This window comes from Micromesistius poutassou, assembly GCF_964030765.1.
Source record: "Micromesistius poutassou genome assembly, chromosome: 21".
In the NCBI taxonomy this organism is placed as follows: domain Eukaryota; kingdom Metazoa; phylum Chordata; class Actinopteri; order Gadiformes; family Gadidae; genus Micromesistius; species Micromesistius poutassou.
Genome location: NC_140291.1, coordinates 10483397 through 10495320, shown reverse-complemented (window position 1 = coordinate 10495320; position 11924 = coordinate 10483397). Strand labels below are relative to the sequence as shown.

The window sequence follows — 11924 nt, the reverse complement described above, 5'->3', positions numbered from 1 at the left end:
GAGTATATTTGAGTTTGTATTGATAAATGCAAATGTTTAAATACCCCAACTTATCACAATTCAAACTTTACTTTATATTGAATACTGTGAAACAAAAGGAATCTGGTTGTGTCTTGGATCCTCTCGGTTTTGATCAGAAGATGCAGCAAATTAACACAATTGAACTGCCGCGCTCGATTGTGTCTCGCGAGATCCTACTTTGTTCAGCACTTTGTCAGCAGCGGTCCTCCACCATTTCGCTGCGTAAAGTCTCCTCCCCGCAATCGCTACATTCTGCGCCGAACCCACTCTCTCCCGGTCCGTATTTTAACTTCTTCTCAGATACCTACTTGTACCTCGTTGGGTACCGGGAGACAGTTTGGATTATTAGCATTACGGATTGAGTACGATTTCATGCGGATGACGACTTCTTCAACAAGAATTTAGTAAAAGAAAATTGGTCGGAAATTTCAGGTAGGTGGGAACTTAAGATGGCGGCCATGAGAATGAGGAGGGGGGGCATAAAGGAAGTTAGGGGTCTTTAAAGGGGGTGAAACAGAAGCGGGACACTATCGACTGTATTGCACTACAGCTTTTCCTTTATTGAATATGAGAAACGTACAATTAATATCATGCTATGGCTGGGACGTGGCCCATAAGGATTCGGCGCAGCAACAGAACAGTGGTATTCATTCTCAACCAACTTGAATTGACAGCCCCTTTCTGGTCAATGCAAAAGAGGCACCTGTGGGCTGTCGTTAGCCCCCCCGGGACACCCCTGTAATCGTTGCAAATTTTATATGAAACTTTAAAATGTATGTCTATTTTTTTTTATGTGGACCCTTTTCGTGTATACAGTGCGTTTTTCCATTAATGCAAAAATAGTTTTAAGGTGATTCTTTACTTGTAGATTTGACCCCCACGCAATGACGTCACGAGCGATTGTTCCTTTCTGTCGTGCATGGTAAAGCGGCTTTATAATGCGACTCTTCGTGTGTTCCCGTCCAAATGAGAAAATAACTCCTCATATGTATCGGCATAAACAAGTCTTATAGCGAGAATCAGCATTACATAATTGCGGGCAGGATAAGGCGCCTGCGCACACAATGAATGCACCTACCAACTATTCGGATTGCTAGTTAGCAATCTTTCCAGTGATGCCAGTCCAGCAGTGTAGGCTATTGTACACGCTAGTAGCAAGCTAACTTCACAAGACAACCCCAGTAACGTTCATTTAACCAATTTAAGCCTCACACATTAAGCATACGGCCAGGTTAGGGGCAGGTCAGACTATATCGAGGCAACAGTAAACAACGAACATTGTTTATTTTCTAATAACCATTATGATCCGACAAGTCATTGTTATTGCATACAACTAATAAAACAATCTTGTCGTCGGTGGCCAACGTTTTGAACAAGTTCCCGACGCAAGTCACAATGAATAATAATTCGCATTGACGAGAGAGCAATGAATGACCGAAGGCCCGCGCGCAGTCCGCCGGGTTTAGCTCGGGGAGCGCGTGCTGCACGACCCCCTCGGTCCCGAAGTGACAACCGCCACAAAGCGTACCGCTATTCCGGCCACCGTGTCCGTCCCTTTCTCAGACTACTGACATAATGACCGGGACGCCGGTGCCCACGCAGTCCCGCAAGACCACATGAATGTCCGTTACTTCTCGGTAGCATCGGCTAGCTAAGACATCCACAGGTCTGGGCGGCAGTGTTATTCGCGTGATGTGACATTAATTTCCGCCCGGCACGGGAACATATGTAGTAGTTTCATAATCCGATGGGTTTGGTTCACAGCAAGTGGTTCAATGTTGAAGTCGGAGTTAACAATATTAATGTTGGCAGTGGCACCCAAAAGCATGTAATTTTACTAGCCTGTTAGCATGCTAATGTGTTGCTTTGTTGAGAAGGCTGAGGTATACAAGTTGCCAATTTGTAAATAGAGGTAACGTTCATTCCAACCATTTGATTTCTGTCTCCTTAGAATATGTGGAGGGGATCTTAATGTCAGCATCCTGGAAGTAGAAAGCACAGAAGATCTGTGTGTGACACCACAGACAGGTAAGACATTGCCGTGTGTGTGTGTGTGACTACAGATGAAAATGAGCTTTTCTGCTAACTATGGCACATTTACATTTTGAGTGTAAACTAAAAATGTCAATTGATGTGCATTGTCCCTTTTTAAAAAAAAATATATAAATAAGTGTGTGTGTGTTATTAAAGTGTATGCCTAAACGTATTTTTTTTGCTTCTGAACATGCCGATTTGGCTGGTCAATGAGAATTTTTATGAATGGGGATGTGTACTACTTGGGTTGATTATGCTACAAACACTTGCTGCTCCCAATTCAGTTTTGACGTTCACCTTTTTATGAAGAGCGATAGTGCATGCATACATGATTGGAAAATATAATAGGTTACCTTTTTTATGAGATTTGTTTTATAATTCCCTTTTTCAACTAATCCACATATTGTATGCAAAATGTCAGTCTGATCCATTGACCCAGATCCCCTCCTTGTGTTCCTCCCCCAGGGGCAGAGTGTAGCCGAGGCGGCGCAGGGGGAGGAAGCTCCCGGGGGGAGGTGGTGCAGCGGCACGACCCCCCGGCTGTGGATGTGCTAGGTGTCGACCCTCTGGCTGCACAGAATGTGGCTGGGTTGTCACCTCAGCATGCCCCGCAGCCGGTCGCAGCTGCCCCCTGCCCAGCCCCGCTGTTCGTCCACTCGCCCACGCTGCCCACACCAGAGAGCGACGACCCAGCGGCCCTTGGTGCGGAGAGGGACCCTGCGTCCAACACACCCCACACTATTTCGCAAGGCTCTGAGGAAGGGCTTCCAGAAGAGGGGCTCGAGGCTTCTTCGGAGAGCGTCCAAGGTGGAGGCACCGTTCCAATACCCCCCACTGAAAACTGCAGCCCCGCTGCTGGCTTGCAAAGGAGCCCCCCTCCCCTCACGCCTCCACCTCCTACACCCTCGTCAGGCATACAGACTGACGTCACAGGGCCAGAGCTCCACTACGGGTTACAAACTGATACAGAAATCAGCTGGTCAGAGTGTAGTAAAACCCAGACCGAGCCAGCGGGAGAGGCTGGTGGACTGCTGGTTATTACAGAGGCAGAGGCGGGACCAGTGGCCTCAGCCAGGGACACTTTGGAATATAACTCAGAGACTAGACCAGACCAGTCACTCTGTGGAGGAGAGCACACAATCACAGCCAACCTCCCACGAGCCCCCTCTCCACCCTATCCCAGCGCTTCCTCCCCTGACCCCCAACGCTGCATTGCAAACCTTTCACTCCAGGACGCCGTTATGGAGAAGTCCACAATGGCCGCCCAACAAACCGACGCCCCGACATCGCAGCCTCAAATCATCAGCCAGGGCCCCAACGGTGCCGGGGAACCGACTGGAGTGGTTGGATCCATGTCGGTCGGGATACGAGAGCACGCCACGGAACTTTCTGACACCGCTCATAAACAAACACTATCTCAGCCTCCCTCATCGGAGGTACTTGAGGATGCCGGGCCGGGAGAAACAGCGTCTGGGGCGGAGCCCTGTGGTGATGAACAGAGCACCGCCTCCATCAGCACAGCCGAGGTGGAGCCAGTGGAGAGCGGCGGCACCATGGACACCTATAGCGTAGTCTCCTTCACGTCGGCGGGCTTTGCGTTGCAAATACAGCCCCCTTCTACACCCCACCTCCTCCACCCGGACCCAGCGGGCTCCAGCCAGGCAGAGGGGTTTGTTGAACTAGGGTCTACTGCCCTGGCGGACCAGATCTCTACGTCGGACACTCAGAGGATCGTGATCGTCGGGGACCCGTCCCACCTCGGTGGGGATTGGTCGGAGATGCATGTCAATCAGAGCTACCTGGTCCAACAGGAGGACGGCAGCATCTGCGAGGCCTCCGTGGTCAACGACCTGTCCACTGGCCAGCCCAAGCTCTATGGAGAGGGCCTCCAGCTGGACTCCCAGCCCGTTGTCTATGAAATCTGCAGCCTTGTGGAGGGCGTAGCCGAGGAGACGATCTGTGTCAGCAGCACCGTGCAGCCCCACTCCCCGGGCTACGAGGTCAACCTGTTCAACGCGCTGCTGGATCACTCTGAGGAGTACCCGGGCAAAGAGGGTCTGAGCCTGCACATGGAGTCCCCCCTCTGCACCGTGAGCGACACCGACGGCGTCCTGATCTCCCAGCAGGCCTTCCCCTCGTCGGGGGCCTCCGAAGTGATGAGCCACAACGTCTCCATCTCGCACCCCGTCACGGCTGCCCTGGGCTCGCGCCTAGTGTTAGACGCTAGTCAGGCTGTCCAAGTGCCCGGCATGAGTGAGCTGTGTGTCGTCAGGGCCGCTGCGGCACCCGGTTTATTTGTGGCGGAGCAGACGGCCACCAACGAGCACCCCTTGGCCACATGTCTAGCGGCCGACGCTGTTGTGTCATACACGGTGGAGGTGGGGGCCCCTGCTCTTCAAATGGGTGGAACAGAAGCATCCGCTAGTTCCGCCGCTCTCGTTTCTCCCGTGCGGTTGGTTATCCCAGAGGAGGTGGCTATGGACTCGTCGCTCGCTGTCTCAATACAGACAGATCCACTACAGTGTCCAGATGTCACTGTTGTAAACGCCGTGCAGTTTGGGGCCTGTGGGGCTTCTTCAGGCGGAGGGACCAAAGACAAATCAACTCTGAGCAGAGCCGCCACACCAGAGACTGCCTCCCCCGCCGTAAATCCAAAGTTCCTCCCACACATTAAGTCTCCCCTCCTCGCACAGACACCTTCTGTTTTGTCACAGGTGTCAGAGATGCAGAACTCTGCTGAACACGTTCTTGCCAACGCCCACAGCCTCCGGGCGGGCCCAGTGTCTGAAGAGTGCCTTCCCCAGACCGTCTCGCTCGCAGACCCGGTACCAGAGACTGTTCTCTGCCAGAGTGGTCAGGCCCAGCGTCCTGTCAACAGATCACCCGCCACAGCACCTTCCACCGAGGCCTTGCGCCAACCTACAACTGAAAACGCCTGCCACGCAACCCTTCAAAGCAACTCGGACAATGAGGCCTTAATTGTGGCAGAACCCTCGACAGGGAGGCAGCTACCTGGACCACTAAATGTTGCTTCCTCTGAAACCACCGCCGCTCCGAGCCTCCCCCAGCCCCACAGCGTATCATTGGCTACGGTGGAAGCAAAGGCCCCCTCTCTCACTGCCCATGAGCGTCCTGATGACCAGTCCTACTTCCTCTGTGAGGGTGAGGAGATGGAGCAGGAAGGCTCCCCTGGGGAGGCCCCGTCCCAGGAGCCCGCTTCGGGCCAGGCAAGCAGTGCAGAGGAGGGCAGCGACGAGGAGGAAGAGTCGGAGTGCGACAAGACGGATTACGGGATGACCACTCCGAGCCCGGCACACCAGGTAAAGAGAACATGTTGGTTAGGGTTAGGGTTAGGTTGATTTTTATTGGAGTTCACATAGTTGGGATAAGCAGGAACTTGGAAGCACTGTGTCACATTTTAGCACGCTGTATTGGACCTGAAGCCACCTTGTGTATACATTGCTGTCAGTTTGGATGTTTCCACTGAAACTACGCATGCAATGATCCTAGGCCTGGGCAATAAAACAATAAATTATTATTATTAAACATTGGAGTATTTATCAATGAAGAACAGTGGAAGGTCATAAAGTGTTAAACAGAAGTGTTTAAATCCAGCATGGTAATTCCTAGTCTTTTTAGGTCATTAGAATTATCTTTCAGTCATATCGCCCAGGCCTAAATGATCCACAAAGCCATTATGGCGTTGCATGCCAGTATGGCACACAGGGTGAGGTGTCCTGGCCAAAGGGTAACACCCTGTCCACATTACAGTTAGGATTTTTTTTGGACTGGGTGTCACAGGGTTAGGTATTTATAACATGGTTTATATATGACAAAACCTGTATATGTAACTGCGAAAAATACAACAGTACTCTTACGTTACATACTATACAATGGTAGTGTAACGTTTAAAAGTGTTTTATACTTGACCATTCTACCCCCACTTCTCATTGCTTTTATAGTATGCAGTTCTCATTTATGTTGTGGATGTGGACAGGGATGTTATCATTCTTATTAAGAATCAAGTTAGCTGCATGCTGAGTCCTGTGTGTTTTCCAGCATGGTCAGAGCAGGACAGACAGGCAGGTAGTGTTCGTCAAGGTGAGTGGTGGTGAACATATTGAGAAAATGAAAGTCTGGTTGGCTGGCTGTTAACAGCGTGGTCTGTGCTGCATCCTAATACTGCATCATCGCTCTTTATGAAGCAACGTATTGGCTGAGAGGGGCATTGGGGAGATATTCAGGACAGGATGTTTGCATGGATGAGCTGCCACCGTCAAAAGAAAAAGAACCACCGCTGACGGATCGTGCTACATTCCCATCGTGCTCCAGCATCATCAGTGGATATTGTTGTTTCCTCTGCCTGTCGTCCTGTGGGGGTGTTGGTGTAATTTCCCCCCTTCCGTCTCCCCCCCTGTGCCCTCAGGTACGACGGTGGATAGCGGATCGCGTCGTGGCCAGCGCCTCCCCTGCCTCGCCCTTCGCCTCCTCCCCGTCGCCGGGTCCCTCGTCGGCCAGTGACTGGTCCACCCCGCGCAACGAGAGGGCCTCACCTCTCCGAGGCCCCCACGGCAAGTTCCTCTCCCCCACCTCGTCCCCGGCAGACCAGACCACCCCGCACCGGCCCCGCGGAGAGAAGGACATGGCGGAGCGGGCCAAACATGTAAGAGCAGGGGTCCGACCATATACACACCTTACCTGTGCACCTTCAGGGAAAGGATAAACGGGACTTATTTCATTTATGTGTGGGTGGCTTTTCAATCCATAATGGTTGCTTTTGGCTTGAATTACGCTTGGACTTGATAAAAGTTGCAATGGACTTTTTTTTAAATGTATTTTCTACCTAGTTCATGTGAACACGTTTGTCATGGTTTTACTAGGTTAGTGCATATGAGTTCTAGTTCAAAAGGTTCTTAACAGACTATATCAAATGACAATCTGAGAGCCTGGGTCAAAGGTTGCATATACATTGTCATGCTTATCTTTAACCCCCCCCCCCCCCCCCCCAATAGTCCGATATCGTGTTCATATAAGAATTATAACGACCATGAACCTTGGCTCAAACCTAAATGTTATTTTCTGTATTGTTTCCCTTTAGGAAGCAGACATCGAGCACCGCAGCCAGTCCCTGAAGAAGGAGGGCTTCTGGTCCACCAAGCGCCTGACCCGTCTGACAGAGCCCGTTCGGCCCAAGGTCCACTGGGACTACCTCTGTGAGGAAATGCAGTGGCTCTCTGCTGACTTTGCCCAAGAGAGGCGCTGGAAGAGAGGGGTGGCCAGGAAGGTAAGCGAGGCCTCCTTGCTGTAAATAAAGCTGAAACATCTATGTTGTCACCTACCTAATGCGAGCATTGACATTAACCAATTGGCCGCTCGGCTTAATGTGCTAGCAAGCTAACCATATGAACCTTCTGCTGACCCAAATCTGATTCTCGACCTGTTTTACATTCCCTCCCTCTTTTCAAACAATTTTTCGATCTATCTTCACTGTCCTGGCAAAAAGGGCCTTACAAATGTATTTGAAAGAGAAAGAACATGACGCATCCCGACATTGTGTGTGTGCTCAGGTGGTGCGCATGGTGATGAGATACCACGAGGATCTGAGGCAGAAGGAGGAGAAGGCCAAGAGGGATGAGCACTCCAAAGTCCGGAGGATCGCCTCCTCAATCGCCAAGGAGGTCCGGGCCTTCTGGAGCAGTGTGGAGAAGGTTTGTGTGATGTCCTGGACGAAGCACGGCCGACGGACCGCTGTCTTGTCATGTAGGGGCCCCTGTATGTGTTTAGTCACAGCTGCATTTTTTTTGTGAAAGCTTGTCAACAATAAGGAAATGCATCGTGGACAATCTTTCTGCTACCGCGGTAGTCTTAGTATGGCTGTATGAAAATCCTGTTCTTGTGTAATGAAATCCATATGGGCACACCCGGACACATTGATGCAACTTAGTCCTAGTTGCATCATTATACACACACAAATACTTGTGGCGCCCCGGTGGCGCACTGGGCTAAGGCGCATACCATATAGGCACAGTCCTAATCGCAGAGACCCAGGATCGAATCCGGCCTGGGTCATTTACTGCATGTCCTCCCCTCTGTCTCCCACACTTTCCTCTATCTCTCTCTATAATAAAGTGGAAAAAATGCAAAAAATAAATCTTAAAAAAAATAAATAATGGAAATATCTTGCTACATTCTCACGTGGCGTGCCCGTTTGTACCCACAAAGGTGGTGCAGTACAAGCAGCAGTCCAGACTGGAGGAGAAGAGGAAAAAGGCTTTGGACCTTCAGCTGGACTTCATCGTGGGCCAGACTGAGAAGTACTCTGACCTCCTCAGCCAGTCCCTGGCCCCCGCAGCACCTCCGGAGACCACAGAGGTGCAACCAAAAAAAGCTGCTCCTGCGGCCGGAGAAGATGACGGTGGTGAGTATTCTCCTCCCTCCGTCGGGTGTTTTGGTTGGATCACCTCCTATTAGATGGATTTTGTGTTGTCCTGGTATTGCTAGTGAATGAAGATGAATGAATGGGAGATGAGTCACTGGAAAATGTTGTCATGGCTACAATCCAGAACTATATTGTACTTGCTCTTCCCCAGAAGTCAATGGGTTATGTAAACCATGGTCTCTATTTGTGCTTGGTCAAGGTCTAATTATGAGTGTGCAAGGAGACATTATCCTGCCCATTCTCTAAGGGTGTTTTTGCATGGGGCTTTATAACTGAGTCTGAAGATCATGTGTCAAACATTTGCCTGGAGAACAGCACAGGTGCAATGCAGGTGTGAACCCTGGGACTGGCCTAACCTGTCATTCCAGGCTGCTGCCAGTGATAACCGGTGTTGGATAAGCCGAACGGCCTTTGGGATTAGGTTGATGCAGGAGTTTGTTCAGCCAGGAAGGGGAAACGACCAGTCGCAGTGCACCGCTGCATGTCCGCCGTCACCTTTTGATTCACTACCTGGCCTCAACGTCCTTCCGATGTTGGAGGGCAGTGGCCGTGTGCCCGACCGTCATAACTCTTGTCGTTGAAGGCCACTTCCAGACATTAGTTATTTGGCTGAAAGCTTCTCCTCTGCTGCATGCTCCACCGGGTTCGTCCAGGGTGAACTCTTTTATTGTTTCACAAGTAGCCTGTGCATTGGAAACTGAAGCCCACCACTAGGCCCAATTATGCTCCATTAAACCATAAGGAATGCATTTGGAGAGGGGGAGAGATGGATAGAAGGAGGGTTGTAGAGAGAGGGAGAGATTCGGACAACCTCAAATCTGGGTGAATGGGACGATTCAATTACATTCCCTTCATATTTGTTTCGACCAATCATGTTACTGAAGACGGGGATCTCTTGGTACTGGAAGTCTTAGTGCAGAATTGGTAAACACCATCTGGGCCAGCAGTAGTTAACTGTAAAAAAATTCCCTGCAAAGGTTTCAGATTATCACGGTTTAGACTGACCACTGTAGATATACACATTCAAATCCCCTTCTGAAAGCTTCATCCATAAATGGATTTTCTTTGGTAGAATACCTCTAAAGCCGTCCCACGTATTTTCTAGCTTTTTCTAGATTTCCAGCCCAGGCTCGCTTCCCCCAGAAGCTCTGCTATAACATAGTAGGACTGGATGCCAGTTTAGTGTGTGCGTCTGTGGTCCCCTATAACCGTTCCTTTACCTGTTTTTGCAGACCGAGACTTTGAGCCTCCTTGTGAGGAGGAGGATGACGAGGAGACCATCGACGTGGAGGAGCAGCAGGAGGGCAACGATATGGAGAGCCAGCAGAGGGAGATCGAGCTGCTGAAGCAGGAGGGAGAGCTTCCCCTGGAGGACCTCCTACGCATGCTCAAGGGCCCTGCAGTAAGAACACTGGCACCACGCTGGGGTCCATCTTGAGTGAACGCATGAATTCCGCTCAGCCAAGTCATGTGTTGGGGATAGCGTCGAGTAGAGCTTGAGGAAACAAATGTGCAAGGCATAAAAATGCATCGTCTCAGGAATGGGGTAGGAGTGTCGCAACAGATGTAGAGCTTGAATTGAAACCTGATGGTATGAACATATTTGCTGTACTTGCATGAAATAATGCCTAAGGGGAGGAGAGGGGTGTAAGCATCACGCCAAGACTTCTGGACCGGTCCTGGCCGAGACCTGTCCATATTTCACATTCACAAAACGGGGGGATTTCATGACCGATCTTCCAAAATCGTCTTGGACACCCGCGATACAAGGAAGAACTAGCAAATTGGAAGTGTTTTAAAGGGACTATTGTATTCTTGCAGTCATATGAGCTTTGTTTCCTCTTGGAAATGCTTGTTTGTCATCAGACTTGGCCTGTCCATGACCGAGTAGGTGTGTGAGTGACCACATTAGTGACAGGGAGCGCATCCACATGGACAATGACCACATATCACTAAAAATGTTTTCTTAATTATTATTTTTAATGATCGTAGCCAATTGTGACTTGGCCGAGGTGTGCATGCTAATTTCTGGTCAATGTGAAGGCTATTGCTGGTTTGTGTGTCATATAACAGTATAGTGTTGAGGTGGTATCCCATGAGGTTTCTAGATGGAAGAGATTTCCTCTTATTCCAGAGTGACTGGTCATTCTAACCTGCTTACATGAACTAACTTGTTCTTTTATGAAAGCAGGTTTGAATGACATGGTCTAGATAAAGGAGACTTTCTCTTATGGCACATTTCCACCGGAGGGTGCGGGTCGGTTCAGTCTGCAAAGGTGCGGCACGGGTCAAGTTTCCACCTCCAAAAGTGGCCGTGACCCGGAATGAGCCGTACTCGTCTCGCAGTACTCTGTTGGGGTACTGAGACGCCTGAAAGGGTGCCAGCAAGTTTGAGCTACACACGCCGTCTGTTGATTGGCCGACAGAATCGTCCCTTCCGTGTGACAGGGGATAATAACAAACAAACACAGTACCCGCGAGGTATTTCTGGATAACGGCGAAAACTTCGTTTATTGAAGAAAAGGTCACGCAAAAGTTTGCCATCCTTCTTGGACGTCTTACATTGTTGCTCTTTGTTCATTCTGCGCGTTCATTTTTTTCCTTGGATTTATTAGCAGGCTACACTGTGTCGGGCTGCTATGAGATCACGATGCTTACGTAGCTGCCGTGGCTATCGCCGTCCGGCTTAAACCCCGCCCTACCATAAGGGTACTGGCAGCAGTGGAAACGCGAGCCGTAACTGAGCTGGGCTATACCGCACCCCCACCACTGGGCTGAGGCGTGCTGGGTCCGAAGCGTACCCGCCAGTGGAAATGTGCCATTATTCCAGAGGGACTGGTCAATCCAACCTGCTTACATGTAATAACTTGTTATTTTATGGCTGCATGTAAAACACAATTTTTCTTCCGTTTTTGGTGTGTCACTCAGTTGAAGCGAGATGTTACTGCGCTTTGTTTTTCAGACGCATTGGTTTCTAGAAGGTTGAGTAACACTGGTTGTTCACAGGACTCTGCCTCCGAGGAGGGCTCAGATGACAACTCAACCTCAGTTGAGGAGGAAGACGGGGAGTTTAACGCCAACGAAGAGGATGGTAAGACGTCATAGTATTCACTCGGAGTACTCACACTGTTGAAATATATACAACCAGTTAAATCCCAACTGGAAGTCTTATGTACACAATTGACTTGGGAGTGGCAAAAGATTCCCTCCCCCAATCTTGCTAGTTAACATGGGGCCACTATTGCTTGGTGGCATCTTAGGTGAAACATCATGACTGAAGCGTTGTGCGTCTGCTCTATGCTGGTTACAGCGGAGGATCAGGAGGACACCATCGATGCCCAGGAGAAGGTGGAGGGCACCGTGGACCATGCCGAAGAACTGGATGACCTTGCAAAAGAAGGTACAGTCCTCTTGGTTATACATTCACACT

General features: G+C 50.1%; 1 protein-coding gene across 2 annotated transcripts in view; it reads left to right on the top strand.

Annotated features, from left to right (window-relative positions):
• Positions 1-272: 272 nt before the first annotated feature.
• Positions 273-11924, top strand: part of srcap (Snf2-related CREBBP activator protein) — a 33580-nt gene continuing 21928 nt past the window's right edge. Inside the window, exons 1-10 of one of the 2 annotated variants that reach the window (XM_084485647.1) lie at positions 273-453; positions 1973-2049; positions 2521-5375; positions 6482-6718; positions 7154-7339; positions 7623-7763; positions 8278-8473; positions 9727-9896; positions 11501-11585; positions 11805-11894. In XM_084485647.1, coding sequence (XP_084341773.1) covers positions 3297-5375; positions 6482-6718; positions 7154-7339; positions 7623-7763; positions 8278-8473; positions 9727-9896; positions 11501-11585; positions 11805-11894 — 3184 coding nt within the window. In that variant the 5' untranslated portion in view covers positions 273-453; positions 1973-2049; positions 2521-3296. Of the gene's footprint in view, positions 454-1972; positions 2050-2520; positions 5376-6481; positions 6719-7153; positions 7340-7622; positions 7764-8277; positions 8474-9726; positions 9897-11500; positions 11586-11804; positions 11895-11924 lie in introns of those variants that run through there. The other variant, XM_084485646.1, reaches the window with a different exon arrangement.